This window comes from Spermophilus citellus (genome assembly GCF_964194105.1).
Source record: "Spermophilus citellus genome assembly, chromosome: 18".
NCBI classification, from domain to species: Eukaryota; Metazoa; Chordata; class Mammalia; order Rodentia; family Sciuridae; genus Spermophilus; species Spermophilus citellus.
In genome coordinates this window covers 51585978-51603265 of record NC_138200.1, presented here as the reverse complement: position 1 = coordinate 51603265, position 17288 = coordinate 51585978, and the positions used below count along the sequence as shown (strand labels likewise).

The 17288-nt window shown below is 46.4% G+C and overlaps 1 protein-coding gene across 2 annotated transcripts in view; it reads right to left on the bottom strand.

The window, feature by feature from the left end:
• Positions 1–7492: 7492 nt before the first annotated feature.
• The window catches only part of LOC308637794 (cocaine esterase-like), a gene marked incomplete at its 5' end in the record, with an annotated part of 35466 nt that continues 25670 nt past the window's right edge, over positions 7493–17288 (bottom strand). Inside the window, 12 exons of one of the 2 annotated variants that reach the window (XM_081274621.1) lie at positions 7493–7731; positions 8176–8248; positions 8729–8866; positions 9250–9397; positions 9630–9710; positions 9820–9960; positions 10241–10339; positions 10769–11027; positions 11109–11242; positions 11965–12106; positions 13096–13300; positions 15745–15820. In XM_081274621.1, coding sequence (XP_081130747.1) covers positions 7545–7731; positions 8176–8248; positions 8729–8866; positions 9250–9397; positions 9630–9710; positions 9820–9960; positions 10241–10339; positions 10769–11027; positions 11109–11242; positions 11965–12106; positions 13096–13300; positions 15745–15820 — 1683 coding nt within the window. In that variant the 3' untranslated portion in view covers positions 7493–7544. Of the gene's footprint in view, positions 7732–8175; positions 8249–8728; positions 8867–9249; positions 9398–9629; positions 9711–9819; positions 9961–10240; positions 10340–10768; positions 11028–11108; positions 11243–11964; positions 12107–13095; positions 13301–15744; positions 15821–17288 lie in introns of those variants that run through there. The other variant, XM_081274622.1, reaches the window with a different exon arrangement.

The window sequence follows — 17288 nt, the reverse complement described above, 5'->3', positions numbered from 1 at the left end:
TCAGAAAGGCTGGTAAAAAATCATGAGAAAAACATCCAAGAGGTATGGGATAACATAAAAAAACCAAACTTACGAGTCATTGGGATAGAAGAAGGTACAGAGATCCAAACCAAGGGAATGAGTAACCTGCTGAATGAAATAATTACAGAAAACTTTCCAGAAATAAAAAAGGAAACAGATATACAAATTGAAGATGCATACAGGACACCGAACACACAAAATCACAGTAGACCAACGCCAAGACACATTGTTATGAAGATATCCAATCTACAGAACAAAGAGAAAATATTAAAAGCTACAAGAGAAAGGAGACAGATTACATTCAGGGGTAAACCAATAAGGTTAACAACGGATTTTTCATCACAGACACTGAAAGCAAGAAGGTCATGGAACAATGTATTTCAAACATTGAAAGACAATGGATGCCAACCAAGAATTCTGTATCCAGCAAAATTAAGCTTCAGGTATGACAACGAAATAAAAATCTTTCATGATAAACAAAAGTTAAAAGAATTTGCAGCCAGAAAACCAGCATTGCAAAGCATTTTGAGCAAAACACTACACGAAGAAGAAATGAAAAACAATAACCAAAACCATCAGTGGGAAGTGCCTCAGTAAAGACAGAGGGCGAGGAGAAAGACAATCATGGAGAAACAAACTAAAATTTTTTAAAAAAAGGATAAACAATCAAACATGGATGGAAGTTCAAACCATATATCAATAGTAACTCTGAATGTTAATGGCTTAAACTCTCCAATAAAGTGACATAGGCTGGTATCATGGATTAAAAAAACAAATCCAACAATATGCTGCCTCCAGGAGACACATCTGATTGGAAAAGACATACACTGGCTGAAGGTGAAAGGATGGGAAAAAATATACCACGCACACGGTCCTCGCAAGCAAGCAGGGGTGGCCATCCTCATATCGAATAAAATCGACTTCAAGACTAAGTTAATCAAAAGGGATAAAGAAGGTCATTATATACTGTTAAAAGGAACCATTCACCAACAAGACATAACAATTATCAATATTTATGCACCAAATAATGGTGCTGCGACATTCATAAAACAAATTCTCCTCAAATTCAAGAATCAAATAGACCACAACACAATAATTATGGGAGACTTCAACACACCTCTCTCACCATTGGACAGATCCTCCAAACAAAAGTTGAATAAAGAAACTATAGAACTCAATACCACAATCAATAACCTAGACTTAACTGACTTATATAGAATATATCAACCATCATCAAATGGATATACTTTTTTCTCAGCAGCACATGGATCCTTCTCAAAAATAGACCATATATTATTCCATAGGGCAACCCTCAGTAAATATAAAGGGGTGGAGATAATACCTTGCATTTTATCTGATCATAATGGAATGAAACTGGAAATCAATGATAAAAGAAGGAAGGAAAAATCCTACATCACATGGAAAATGAACAATATATTACTGAATGATCAATGGGTTACAGAAGACATAAAGGAGGAAATCAAAAAATTCTTAGAGATAAACGAAAATACAGACACAACATATCGGAATCTATGGGACACAATGAAAGCAGTTTTAAGAGGAAAATTCATCGCCTGGTGGTCATTCCTCAAAAAAAGAAAAAACCAACAAATAAATGAGCTCACACTCCTACTCAAAGCCCTAGAAAAGGAAGAACAAAACAACAGCAAATGTAGCAGAAGGCAAGAAATAATTAAAATCAGAGCGGAAATCAATGAAATTGAAACAAAAGAAACTATTGAAAAAATTAACAAAACTAAAAGTTGGTTCTTCGAAAAAATAAATAAGATCGACAGACCTTTAGCCATGCTAACGAAGAGAAGAAGAGAACTCAAATTACTAACATACGGGATGAAAAAGGCAATATCACAACAGATGCTACAGAAATACAGAAGACAATTAGAAATTATTTTGAAAACCTATATTCCAATAAAATAGAGGATAGTGAAGACATTGATAAATTTCTTAAGTCATATGATTTGCCCAGACTTAGTCAGGAGGATACACACAATCTGAACAGACCAATATCAATGGATGAAATTGAAGAAGCCATCAAAAGACTACCAACCAAGAAAAGCCCAGGACCGGATGGGTATACAGCGGAGTTTTACAAAACCTTTAAAGAAGAATTAATACCAATACTTTTCAAGTTATTTCAGGAAATAGAAAAAGAGGGAGCTCTTCCAAATTCATTCTATGAGGCCAACATCACCCTGATTCCGAAACCAGACAAAGACACCTCAAAGAAAGAAAACTACAGACCAATATCTCTAATGAACCTAGATGCAAAAATCCTCAATAAAATTCTGGCGAATCGAATACAAAAACACATCAAAAAAATAGTGCACCATGATCAAGTAGGATTCATCCCTGGGATGCAAGGATGGTTCAACATACGGAAATCAATAAATGTTATTCACCACATCAATAGACTTAAAGATAAGAACCATATGATCATCTCGATACATGCAGAGAAAGCAATCGACAAAGTACAGCATCCCTTTATGTTCAAAACATTAGAAAAACTAGGGATAACAGGAACTTACCTTGACATTGTAAAAGCTATCTATGCTAAGCCTCAGGCTAGCATCATTCTGAATGGACAAAAGTTGAAGGCATTCCCTCTAAAATCCAGAACAAGACAGGGATGCCCTCTATCTTCACTTCTATTCAATATAGTTCTCGAAACACTGGCCAGAGCAATTAGACAGACGAAAGAAATTAAAGGCATAAAAATTGGAAAAGAAGAACTTAAATTATCACTATTTGCAGATGACATGATTCTATACCTAGAAGACCCAAAAGGGTCTACAAAGAAACTACTAGAACTAATAAATGAATTCAGCAAAGTGGCAGGATATAAAATCAACACACATAAATCAAAGGCATTTCTGTATATCAGCGACAAAACTTCTGAAATGGAAATGAGGAAAAACACTCCATTCACAATATCCTCAAAAAAAATAAAATACTTGGGAATCAACCTAACAAAAGAGGTGAAAGATTTATACAATGAAAACTACAGAACCCTAAAGAGAGAAGTAGAAGAAGATCTTAGAAGATGGAAAAATATACCCTGTTCATGGATAGGCAGAACTAACATCATCAAAATGGCGATATTACCAAAAGTTCTCTATAGATTTAATGCAATGCCAATCAAAATCCCAACGGCATTTCTTGTAGAAATAGATAAAGCAATCATGAAATTCATATGGAAAAATAAAAGACCCAGAATAGCAAAAGCAATTCTAAGCAGAAAGTGTGAATCAGGCGGTATAGCGATACCAGATTTCAAACTATATTACAGAGCAATAGTGACAAAAACAGCATGGTACTAGTACCAAAACAGGCGGGTGGACCAATGGTATAAAATAGAGGACACAGAAACTAATCCACAAAGTTACACCTATCTTATATTTGATAAAGGGGCTAAAAGCATGCAATGGAGGAAGGATAGCATCTTCAACAAATGGTGTTGGGAAAACTGGAAATCCATATGCAACAAAATGAAACTGAATCCCTTTCTCTCGCCATGCACAAAAGTTAACTCAAAATGGATCCAGGTGCTTGATATCAAATCAGAGACTCTGCGTCTGATAGAAGAAAAAGTTGGCTCCGATCTACAGATTGTGGGGTCGGACTCCAAATTCCTTAATAGGACACCCATAGCACAAGAGTTAACAACTAGAATCAACAAATGGGACTTAATTAAACTTAAAAGTTTTTTTATCAGCAAAAGAAACAATAAGAGAGGTAAATAGGGAGCCTACATCCTGGGAACAAATTTTTACGCCTCACACTTCAGATAGAGCCCTAATATCCAGAGTATACAAAGTTCTCAAAATTGGGGGTTCATAACCCACTTCAATCTAATGTATGAAATATGATATGTCAAGAGCTTTGTAATGTTGTGAACAACCAATAAAAAATTTAAAAAAAAAAGAGAAGAGGAGAGAGTGTGAGAGCAAGAGAGAGAGAGAGAGAGAGAGAGAGAGAGAGAGAGAGAGAGAGAGAGAAACACAGAGAAGAAAATTGAAGTAGAAGCTAAAAATCCAGGAAAATATCTGCAATGACAACTCAGTGCTACCACCCTTTCCATCTCATCAGGTTTAAGACCCCCAAAAGCAAGTTTTGGTGAGAATATGGAGCATCTGTCACCCTCATATTGTTTAATGGGATAAAAAAATAATATAGTCATATTGGGAGATACCTAGGCATTGTCCTTAAAAGTTCAGCCCAGACCTGGGAGCAGTGGCACATGCTTATAATCTCAGCAACTTGGGGGGCAGACACAGGAAGATTCTTAGTTAAAGGTGAGCTTTAGAAACTTAGCAAGTCCCTCAGTATTTTAGGGACACCCAGTCTCAAATTAAAAAATAAATACAAAATGGATTAGAGCTGTTGTCAGTAGTGAAGCACCCCTGGGTTAAATTCCCAGTACCCTCTCCACCAAAAAAAAAAAAAAAACTCAAAAGGAAAAACAAGTTTCACTCAATCACAGTGATTTGATACAGAGGATTCTTATCACAGGGCTTTACCGAAAAAAAAAAAAAAAGGGCACATGTCTACAAAGTGATTTCTGAAAATATACGCCTCAAGTTTTATGTAAAATAGCCTAAGCCAGGCATGATGTTACCCTTATTGCAATTCAGGTACTCAGGTGGTCAAAGGAGGAGTTGGAGGCCAGCCTGAGCAAGTTAGTGAGACCCAACTCAACTAAAATAAACAGGGATGGATTTGTAGATCAGTTTTAGAATGCCCATGGGTTAAGTCTCCACTAATAAGGAAAAAATAATAATAAGTGGGAGGAGGATAAATGGAAGTCATTCAGATGTGCATCAACTGGGAACGGCTTAAAGTGTGGCAGATGTGTACATGCAAGGCCAATCCTGAAAAAGAGAAGAAATTGCAAGTTCAAAGCTAGCCTCAGCATTTTAACGAGGCACTAAGCAAGTCAGTGAGATCTGTCTCTAGTAAAATAGAAAAGAGGGCTAGGGGTGTAGCTCAGTGGTCAAGTACCCCTGAGTGCAATCCCTAGTACCCCCCGCCACCCCAAAAACCCTCTTAAAAACAGCTACTGAATGGGCTGGAGTTGTGGCTCAGTGATAGAGCACTCACCTAGCACAGGTGAAGCACTAGGTTCAATCCTCATCACCACAGAAAGATAAATAAATAAAGGAATGTGTCCATCTACAACTAAAAGATATTTTTAAAAAGAAAAGAAAAGAAACCTACTGAAACTACTGAAAGTCTGAAAAATACTCTGAGGACCCACTCTGGGAAGCATCCTGTGCATGCTCAGAACTGAAAACCATACAGGGGCATGTTTGCAGCAGGAGCACAAGGGATGTTTTCAGCACAGAGTGGAAGGATTATGCACCAGTCCCTGTACACTAAAAGGAACTAAAAGGTCTTTTCACCTCTGCAGAGATCCAGTCAGCCCAGGCTTACCGCTATCCTCATCTGCCCCCTGGTGTCCAGGATGGGCAACAAGGCAATCTTCATCTTGAGCCCTAAAGGCCTTGGTGCCCTGTGGTGGGGCTTAAAAGAACTGGATGAAAGAGGAGAGTTTCTCTGTTGGGAAAACTGGTGCCCCATGGAGGCAATTTGGTAAGAGGGAGGGTATAGGGGGAGTCCCAGGGTCCCTAGAGTAAGGGTCACAGCCTTTCCGTGACAGAGAGAAAATGCTTTGGAGGAACAAAAGGGCATATTGAGCTTCATTTGGCACTTTTGATTACTGAGATAAAAGATGAGAGGGTTTCTATTGGAGGGTCCAGAAAAGTTTAGGGACATCAATGAGGTGAGAGGGAAAGTCAATCACGTGCATGTCATAGTGAGCAGCAGGCTGCAGAGGGAATTCTGAAAGATTGTACATGGAGAGATCCTCAGGGAGCCAGGGACAAGAATCTCTTCTGCTATGTGTCTGGACCTCCTGACATGTCAAGGCCTCTTCCTGGACACACCCCACTCAGAAACACTTTCACAGCTGTGTGGTGATTGTGTCAGTGTGGGGCTCACAGTGTCTGCAGAGCCACAGAGAATAAGAGGCAACTTCAGGAGACAGGACCCTGAGGACCCCACCTGGCTCTCCAGGATGCACCCAGCTGGCCCAGGCTCCAGAAGCCAGTGGAAAAGCCCAGTCCTGCTTCTCATAAGGATGGGGCCAGTCACCTCCTTGGGACAGAAATAGATGAGTATGTTGGTAGATTGAAATGTTAATGATGGATGACATTTAATCTCCAGGTGGGCTCAGGGATATGAAACTTTGCTTTTGCTTGTAGTCTGGGTGGGTTAGATGTGGGAACTCTAAGTGTTTGGCCTGAAAGTTTGTGTGCTGCACATTTGTACATTGAAAGCCAGTCAGGTGGTAGAGTGCTTGCCTAGCCAGAACTAAGCTCTAGTGCATTAAGTTCTAATGCACTAGGCTGAATCCCCAACAACAACAAGCTAACACACACGCACACACAATGCATAACTAATAAAATCAGTCTACTACCTGGTCTTTCATTGAGAAAGAAAGAAAGGAGAGAGAGAGAGAGAGAGAGAGACAGAGAGACAGAGAAACAGAGAGAGAAAGAAAGATAGATAGATAGATATGAATCATTGTGAGGAGCTAGGGTTTAGGAACTGTCAAATAGTCCCAGGAGAACTTGTTCACCCCTTCTGCCAAGTGAGGACATAGTGGGAAGGTGCCATCTAGAAACCAAAGCAAGACCACCCCAGACAACAAATCGTCTAACACCTTGATTCTGGACTTGTCACCTCCAACACAGAAGACAACATATTTAAACTGTTTATGAGCTGTTATTGTGTTTATTTGTTGATATTTAGGTGGTAGCACTGTGATCAAACCCAGGACCTTGTGCATGCTTAGCAAGTACTCCACTGAGCTATTCTCCCAGGACTTGTTGTTTTATTTTGAGCTCGTGTCTCCCCAAGTGGCCAGCCTTGGCTGAATATGTAATTCTTTTCCCTCAGCCTCCTGAGTGGCTTGGGTTATGGGCATGTGCCACCATGCCGAGCTAGGTTATTATTGGAGTTGTTGTTGTTGTTGCTGTTGCTGTTATTGTTACAGGAGCCTGATGGAGTAAAACCCTGGGGCTTGTGGTGTCCAGGTTTTCTACAGAGGTCCCACTGGTATGAGAACATGGGGTACTTGCTGAGAGGTGGGAAAGGGGTTCAGAAAAGTACCAGCTCCTCCTCTAAAACTTCTCTGTCAGTATGGGAGGTGTGGCAACTGGGAGGAGGGGATAGGAGGGGTTGTAGAGAAGGAGAGGGGTGGAAGGAAGTGAGGGACTCAGGCACAGTGGGGTGAGGAGGAAGGTGGGCATGAACTGGCTTACCCATCCACAGCTTCCTTGGAAATTATGAGTGTGTCTAACAGGAGAGGACCCAATGGTGCAGTGGATGGATGAATAGCTATGTGAATAAGTGGGTGAACCCTGGTTCTTGGGTGGGCACGTGTGGGCACCACAGGAAGACCCCATCACACCTAGCACACCCCTCTCTTCCTGACAAGGAAGCTAGAGCTCTGTGTGCTTGTTCTCAGCCCCCTTTAGCTCCTGGATCTTCTGAGGCAGGGTCTTGGTCCAGAACTGCAGCCTGTGTGCCTTCAGGGCCTGGCCCACAGCAGGCTGGATGTCCAATTGCAGGTACTGCTGGTCCTGGTCGAACAGTGGCCAGTGGGGTAGGCCCTCTCCGTTGGGGTTCCTGTGCACATGCCCTCCCAGCAGGGCAGGGTGAGGGTCAGTCTGAGATCCTTTGAACTCAGACCTGACCTTCAACCCCAATTATAAACAGGGCAACCAGCCAGGCACACAGGGGTGTTGAGAATGGGGAGAGGTGTCCTGATGTAGGAAAGTAATGGCCTCTCACTAGTGTCATTCCACACATGGCACAGCAGCCTGGCCTGTGTTGCCCTTCCCTGTGAGAAGCTGGCTCCCATGGTAGCCCAACACTATGGCTCACCCTCTGGACCACTGTGAGAAGAGACCAGGGACCTGTGGGTCTTCCCATTGGGTAAGGGGCTAAGATGTGATGAAGGACACACAATTGCTAATGGGGTCACCTCAGACAAGGGGAGCAGTGGAGGGCTCGTGCCCCCTGGGTGGGCATGTGTAGGCACGGGAGGATGCAGTGTTCAGGTTTTCTCACCCATTTCGAGCAAAGTTGGCCCAGTACTTCATCATCCTCCTTTTCAGCAGCTCCTCCTCCTCAGAGAGCTCAACTGTGGGAGGAGGAAGGCAAGGGTCCAGGTCCTGGCCAACCCCATCCAGCTGTCCACTCCTGTGCCACACTCACCACCCCAGCCCCAGGCTTGTGTCCCTTCCCTATCACAACAGTCCTGGGGCCAGGCCCTCTGCTTGTGCAACCTGCCTTTACTACTCCCAGCCTTTAACTGAATCAACACTGGGCTCATCCTTGCATAGAAATTTCCTTCTTTTGGACACTGTGAAGTCATTTAAGAAATGATTAGGCTTTTACCCAACCCCCTCTTCTCCTAGGCTAGACACCAGGTTGGGTTGACAATAGGTGGAAGGAGCATAGATTGGACGGGGAAAGGTCTGACCCTGGAATGACCCATTGAGTTGTAATATGGAAGACACTGGATCCCATGTTCTCTCTCACCCCAGTTTCGCATTGTACCATGAGAGTGATTACCACCCTGTACCCATGAGAATACTTCTGTGGAACAAGGAGAACTCACCTCTGATGCCATTGATGTAGGATCCAAAGACAAAGACTACCTCATCACCATGGTCAGCCTTCACATGTGGAGGCCTCATGTCCTTAAACTTGCTGGGCGGATGCTGGAACTCATAGAAGTAGACAGGAGCATGGGAACCTGGAGGGTGGACAGAATGTGTCACTCTTGGTGACAAGATTGCTAGGTCCAGCACTGTTTGAATCTTCACAGTGGCTTGGAAGCTCAAAATGGATCAGGGTGTATTTGGAAGGCTCTTTGTTAAGTCATATCTTGGACTTCTTGGCTATGTGGTCACAAGCAAGTCCTTGAGTGCCACTACCTTAGTTCCCTCCTCTGTAAAATGTGTGTGATGTCTATCTCTTACTCTAGCCATAAGGATTAACTGAGATGAGGGCCTTCAGGTACCTGGGACCAGGGTCTGGATAAAGACATGTGTCAGGACCTGACACCAGAACTCTCCTGGGACCCACAGCTCTGAGCTGTCTCCTAGGAAGCCAGGATTCAGGTTCAGATTCACTCACTCTGATCGTGTGCAACTTGGAGTGCAGGCATCACAAAAGTAAAGTCCGCCATCATCTCCTGGAACTGGAGCCGGCGGGTGTGGGGGTCCTCGTTGTCTCCCATGTACTCCTCCATCAATAGGTCAGCACATTCAGCAGAAAACATCATCTGGTCCAGGGGATCAGGGAGAGTCAGGATAGGCAATCTCTGGGGCAGGGAGGCAGGACCTTGAGGGGAGGGATTGGGGTTTGCAATGTGTCAGGGAATAGGACATTGGTGTCAAGCTGTGCGGTGGCCCCACCCACAAATGCACATAGCTCAGTCTTTGTTCCTGGGCATTACTGAAGAGGAAGAGTGTCTTGCTGCACTCTTGCCTGGCCCAGGACTTCAGGAGTCTCACCGTCTGTACTGATATTCTCTGCAGAACAGCTCGCATGGTCTCTCTGTCTATGTCTTTCTGGATTTCAGGGGGGCCCAAGATCTGTGTGGTGAAAAGATAGTCTAGAGTTGGGTGTGAGATGACCAGGAGGTACGAAGTCCAAACCCACTCCCACCTGACACTATTGTGGCGGTTTGGAGAGGGGACTCACCATGGGAAGGAGCCAGCCATACTCATCATTGGTGACACCAATGATGCTCGGAACAGGTTGAAAATCAGCAGAGGCCAGAAGCTCCTGGGGGTGCCTGGGTAAGAAGGCCCCATCCACCACAGCAGGAATGCTCTTGAAGGTCTAAGGTGGCATCCAAAGTCCATGATTATGGGAAACAAAGTCTCTTTTCGAACGACACCTGAGTTACTTCCAATGCATCCTACTCATCCCATGATTCTCACACCAACATTCAGAGATTCTACACCTGGTTTAGCATATTTTTGTCTCAGTTCCCATCCAGAGCTATGAGGATACAAGAATATCAAGCTTTGGAAATGACATCATTGTTCCACAGTAGAAAGCACTGTATTGTCCTTATACCATAACCCCCGTCTCCTCACTAACGTCCATTCAGCCCTACCTTGGTAATAGCCAGCATTTCCTGTTCACTCTTGCCCCGCAGGCAGCTCACCAGGGCCTCTGACTCTACCTGCCCACAGGCAGACAGGTTGGCCACCATCTGTAAAGGCACCAAAAAGAGGCTGAATCATCTCTCCAGACAGGGAGGGAGTTGCTGCCTAAGGTCTCAGCTGTGTGCAGGTTACCCATGATTCTCAAAGGGAGCCATGTGTGTATTGCAGCAAGTATGAAATCCTTCCACCTTTACTGAAGCTCAGGTGTCAGCCAGAGGAGCCATCACACCTGCTTACATGGGTCTTCTGAGGAGGAGGCTCCAAGGTGTACCTTTGCAGACCCTAGATCAAAATCAACCACTTGAGGCAGAGATGTGTGGATTCTGACCTTTGAGATCCTCAGAAACACTGGGGTGGTGGCCAGTTCTGGAGACAGCTGCATGGTCTTTGTTTTCATGGAATAGATAGTGTGGCAGAGGTTCTGAAGTTGAAGGGAGAGGCAGCAGATTTGGCCTTGAGTAGTAAAGGATACTCACTGTGGAGACATCTTTAGATGAGCTGGTGATGAGGCCAGGCAGCAGGGCCACCCCACTCTGCATGATGGCACCATGGAAGAGTCCTTGGGACATTGGTGACACCACAAGCGAGGACACACTAGTGCCACCTGCAGACACGCCAAAAATGGTGACCCGATCAGGATTTCCTCCAAAGTGAGCGATATTCTGCTGGACCCAGCGTAGGGCGGCCACTTGGTCCAGGTAGCCCCAGTTGCCAGTGGCATGCTGGTCTCCAGTGCTGAGAAATGGAAACGATGATGATCACTGGATGGTCCTCTGTCTACTCAGCCCTCATTGACCATCCCTGTCCCAGGCTCACCTGAAGAAGCCCAGTACTCCCAGGCGGTACTGGATACTGACCACCAGTACATTTTCAATGGCTGCCAGAATAGAAACATCATACATGGAAGCTGAGCCCACCACCAAGCCACCACCATGGATCCAGACCATCACCTGGGAAATCAGGAGATATACTGTGTGCTAGCCACCGTGCCCAATCCCATCGTGGCTGATCCCCTAGTGTGAACACCACTTTGGCTATGTAGCTACCCACATAGAACTCTAGTAGGACTTCATGACCTATGGCACTCATCACAGAATAATTTCAATTTGGAAGTTCAGGCCTCCCATACTTTGGGGTCTAATCACCAATTAGAACCCGGATCTATTTCTCTCAGAACTACTCTGAAAGGAAAAGAAAAGTGATGATTCTGTTATTACCCCACTTGAACATTAATTTAAAGTGTCATCTAATCTCTGGCCCCCAAATTAATCGATGGTCATGGAATGTAGTGACTGCAAAATTGCACATTTGGGCACCTGAATGAATCTCCTGGATACAAGCTGGTGAGATGATCAGTGGGTCAGAACATTTGGCCTCTGAGAACATCCAGGGCTCTTTGACTCCATGCCTAGGTCAGATTCCTGCCTGCATAAGAGGACTTCTTGGAGCTGATAGTGGGAAACTTTTCATGGTAATAAACACTATAGTGGTGGCCAGCTGAACCTGTGTCTTCCAGTGTCATTGGTATTCTTATGTAGTACTTGGGGTCAGTCCCAGGCCTTCACAGCATTGTGCTAGCTCTCTACCTTGAACCATGTCCCAAGCCCACTTCGAATCCTCTTCTCAAAGAAATGTTCTCCCACCCTTCAACTGACCATGACTTCACACTCACAGGCAGGTTAGAGCCCTCACGGGCATGTGTAGGCGTGTAGATGCTGAGGTACAGGCAGTCCTCTGACATGGGGATGGGAGGCAAGTTTATACTTTGTAGGTTCAGAGCCTCTGTATTCATTATATCTGCATTTTGCAGACACCTGGTGACAATGGAATACAGTTACTCCAGGGGCTGAGCAGTGGTCAATTCAGACCTCAGGTCCTGACTCGATCCCAGACAACCTCACTCCCTGCCTTAACTGATGCCTTGCCTCACATGATCCTTCTTTCAAGTCATTCCCCACTGAGTTCCAGGCCACAGGCTCTGGGGAAGCAGGGATGGATTCCAGACCCCCAGGAAGGCCTCAAGATTGTTGAGCACTTGCATCCAACTCCTTCTGTGGCTGGGCAATTCTGACTCTAGGGCCCTGTCTGGGAAACACTGGCTGCCCCTGTTGACAGTCACTATTTATTACTATCCCCACTCAGGCCTGGAACAGCATAGGTGTCCCCACACAGCTGGTGCCTGAGTGGATGGAGGTTAGTTCTCACAGAAGGGTAATGGGGCATCCCACAGCCCAACTTGAGACTCTGAGAAAACCTCACCCCTTCACTGAGTCTTGAGCTGTAAGCACATGCCCCTTTCCCCTGGCCCTGTGGGTGGGGTCCCCAAGGAGCCACCACTGTTGCGTTCCTCAGGGATCTGCAGCATCGACTGCTGGAGTCAAGGCCTTTTATAGGTTCAGAGAGCCACGCCGACCCTCTCCCAGAATCATCTCCCCTGGTGGGAGAGAACCTCTGAAATAAGATAAATCCAGGGACATTATTTTCTTCTCTGTGTTTAGCACCTGGAGCTAATGTCTTTTGGGTTCCACACTCTGACGCAGGGGCCTGGCAAAGTTACTCCAGCATTGGAAGAATGAGTGTGGGAATTGCCCCAATGTAGATGGATAGGTTTTTGTATATTTGTTTATTTTGAACCTGGGTTTTAAAGATGGTGCATTAGTTTGCAAAAAACACATTACCACTGGTCTACAGCCCCAGGCCTTGCAGTGCAGTTTAGATGAAGGAGCCACTGCAGCCTGGCCCAGGGCTCGGGGTACCCACCCCCACCCAGCCCTGAGGTTTCCCAGACCCCAGGAGAACTTACATGGCCGGGTGGGAGGTCCCATCCCTCACACCACTCCAAGGTTCAGGGGGCTCAGGGGCTGCAAAGCGCAGTGGTCCTACAGGTGGCTTGGCAAAGGGAATTCCCAGGAAGGTGTGGACCCCAGCATCGGTGCCCTTCACATGGACGAGGCTGCCCCGCACCTGCCCGGTGTGGGTGGTCCGGATGGGGCTGACTGAGTCCTGGCCTGTGGGCAGAGAGATGCACTTCAGGCTCAGGTCTGCCCACTCAGCTGCTGGCCTGCAGCACCTTGGCCTGGTTGGCCCTCCTCAGCTCCGCCTTGTGGAAGGAGACTGATCTGTCAACATTCGCTTCAGAATCTTTCTGCCCATCCGTAATTCCTATCCCCACCACAACTATCACTCGACAAGGTCACAGCCTATCTCTCCAGGCTCACCAGGCCCCTGTGACTTGCCACCATCCTTTAGCCCTAGCAACTTCCAGCAGAATGTCTTTTGGGCTGATGGGGCAAGACTGTCCATTGCACTCACTGTGCCAGGTCATGTCACCCACTGGGAGGACTGTGGGAATGGAACTAAAGATTTCTATCCTTAAGGATCTCATACTTGATGGGACAAGAAATGACATAAAGAAGCATCATTCATGTAAGGAGATACGAACGGTGGGAGGAGAGCTATGAGTTCAGGCCATAAAACTCTTGTCCCTCCTGGGGTTGGGGATCTGGACAAGGAGGCAATGAAAAGTCAAGCTAGATATATCTCGCTTGTCCAAGTCATGATATTTGTTAAAAGTTGATGGTGGGCATATGGGGTTTATCTCCTCTCTGTGTCCCAGAATAGGTCCGCATTTGGGTGCTGTGCAGCCCTCAGGATGCCCCAGTCCTCTCTCTATGCTTCAGGGTGCAGAGAGTTACACAGTCAGGTCCACAGTCCTCCTGCTATTGTTGACATCGCCACAGCTCCCACATCACTAGAGCCTTCCCTCCCCCAGGCTCCAGTTCTCACTCTAGAGTTTGGCAGATCTGAGCTGGTTTCCATAAGAAAACGTTAAGAACTTCAAACTTCCTCCTCTCTCCCATGAGATGCGCTAGGATCTGATGTTTGATGCTCCCTGGTACAGGTCAGGACAGGGCAGCAGCCACTCACAGGACCAGAGAAGGAAATTGGCCAGCATCCCTCCAAGTCACGGCCTATCCCTCCAGGCTCACCAGGCTCTTGTGACTTGCCACAAAGACACACTCCTGTCCCTACCAACATGCTGTCTCCACACAGTGCCTTGCCAGAGGGATCGTGGTCCATGTAACTCGTGTGGTGACTGGCCACTAATGCCTGATATTAGATACTACAAAGGACAAAGCCTGTGAAATACTCCTGCTCACAGTCTGCTGACATTATGTAGCTGCTTCCTTGAGGACAAGCCCTGCATGAAACAGCAGGAGGAATCTACTCATGTATATATGGAGTGGTATGAAGTGTCCTCATGTCCAGATGTGGAAAAGGTCACACCAGAAAAGATGGGTTTGTGACCATTTAGGTGAGAGACAAAGATGAGCAGTGTGTAAGACCTGGACCCTATTCAAGACCTAGATGGGCCTGTGGAGGAGCCAGGACTTGGTGGACAGAAGACTGTGGGACTCAATTCTATACCCTCTCATGACTCAGTTTTTTTTTTTAATTTTTGTATGTGAGGTAAAGAAAAAAAGACTGTTGAAAATAGAATCTTTCAGTGAAACTAGAAAAATCTTCCTCTTGAGAAAGTTCTGGTTCTCTGTAAGATGCCAGGTAAGAGAGGAAGCCTTTCAGCGATGATCCAAGGGGGACAGGTGAGCATGGATTCCTCTCTGCAGATTAGATTGAGAAAGTTGGGTCTATGTCCAATGCCCACACTAGGAGCCTTTGGGGTGGGAGGGATCAGGGCTGCTGACACTCCGTGGGCATGGTTCTCTTATGCCAGCACCTTCTGATAAGGGCCTAGAGACTTCTAGCAGGTACAGAGCACATCGCCTTTGTCCTAGAACAATCCAAGCCATGCCAGTTCAGGTTCACCAGTGAAAGGAACCCAGCAGTCATTCAGATCAGCGTTGAGAAGTGGTACCAGGGGGTTCTGTAACCCCCAAGGCCAGTAACCTTGCCTGGGGACCCTGCGGAGGGGGCCAGCACTACTCTGGCCAAGGGGTCAAAACACTCAGAGCCAAATGTAACCAGCAAGCTCTTATATTGCTGTTGTTATTATCCAAGGGTGAGTAGTAGCTACAGCCACAGCCACACACAGGAGGGAATGGTCCCTGTCCCTGTTCCTTTGCCAGGAGGCTTCTGACTTGCCCATTCCCTGGATTCCATTCCCACAGTCTTCTGCCCACCCAGTCCTGGTTCCTCCACAGGCCCATCTAGGTCTTCATTTGGGTCCAGGTCTTACACACTACTCATCTTTGTCTCTCACCTAAATGGTCACAAACCCATCAGAATCCCCTAAAACTAGCTCACTCCTCCATGGGGGTGTCCTTGAGCATGTCTGACCCTCTCTGGCTCACCCTCCTGCCCCTCGTCCCCTTCGTCTGTCTCCTCTACCAACTCCCCCGCCCTGGTGCCTTCCCTCCAGGCTCAGGCTCTGTCTCTGTGCACTTTGGCAGATCCAACCCGGTCTCTACCACCCTCCCCATGGCAGCCTCACCCTGGCCCTGGATGAGGAGCATCAGGAGCCCATAGGCCACGATAATGAGCCAGGCAGGAAGTTGATGCAGGCACATGGTCGGCTCCCAGGGCTGCTTCTGTATTCTCAGGGCTTCACCTGGAAATGCAGAGCAGCATTCTGCCAGGTGGAATTTGAACCTGACAGTGAGGAGGCGGGGAAATAGGTGGTGCCCTGCAAGTTGTGTGCTGCAGGAGAGTCACTCTGAACTCTCAGAGGTCATGGAGCCAGTGTGCAGCGGGCAGGGCCCTAACCCTCTTCTTCCCTTGGCCACTTTCCAACACTCTGCAGACCCTCTGAGATCCAGGACCCTCTCCTCACAACCTGGAGTCACTAATTCTCTGTCCTTGCTGTCACAGACCCATGAGGGTGTTGGGGAGGAGAGGAGAGAGCAGAGAGCTGGATGTAACTGGAGGAATCTGGAGAGCTTCACTGGGGGGAGCAGAATGAAGATTTCTAGAGATGGAGAAATACGGGTGACCTTGCTGGAGTGAGGGGAACTGCTTACACAGTGGCAGGGAGGTGTGACTGTGACCTTCAAAGCTGACTGGGTGCCCTTCAATTGTCCCTAATCTTCTATACACCATCATCTGAGAACATCTGAGGGCCTCTCCCTTCTTATTCTGGCCCTAATTTGAAGGCATTTTTGTAGATACCCCATCAACACATGACCAAGGTCCCTTCTACAGTCACTTATCCACTGGAAAGATGTGAAATGAACGCCTGCCTGTCCAGGGAACTCCCAGAGATTAGGTGCCTCTGAGAGATTCTAAATAATTCTGATCCCTGCATGGGTGAATGGAAGCCAGTGTGGGTTAGGAGAACCTGCTCAACCTGACTTCCCTGATGAAGGGGTGTGGGGCTCAACTTCAGGCAGCCTAGAGGTTCCCTGAAAACCATACTTTGCTAGATTCTCCCCACCCCCCATAGGCTCTTACAGTTCAGTGTTGTGTCCTTCTCAGCCACTTTGGGGAGCAATCAGTTTTATCCAGATGTCAGGAGAAAGCATGCTGAGAGCACTGCTTCTCCTTGACCTCCACCCAATCAGTATGGTTGCTGTGGATTCAGTTCCTCTGCAGTATTTTATGCTCCCATCCATCTCCCAGCCCCTGCCTGGCCAGATGCTTACTCTGCCCAGAGTCTCCTGATCTAATTCATAGCTGGGCTTGGTTCTCCTCCCAGTTAAGTCCTAGTATAAGCACTTTTGTGTCGACTGGACAACATAGTGCTTCCTCCTAATCTGGAGTCTGCTAGGGTGAAGGCCCACATGTGCTCTGCCATTTATGGCACCATCTTACAGAGGCCTTGGCTTTGACAAAGACCAAGATAATAGAAATAATGAGAAATGAAGAAGAGTCTCAGCAGCATATCTGTGTATGTGTTTGTATATATTATATCTCATACATATATAGAGATGAGAGAGAGAGACAGAGAGAGAGAGAGAGAGAGAGAGAGAGAGAGAGAGAGAGACAGAAAGAGAGAGAGAGAGAGAGAGAGAGAGAGAGAGAGAGAGAGAGAATGGAAGA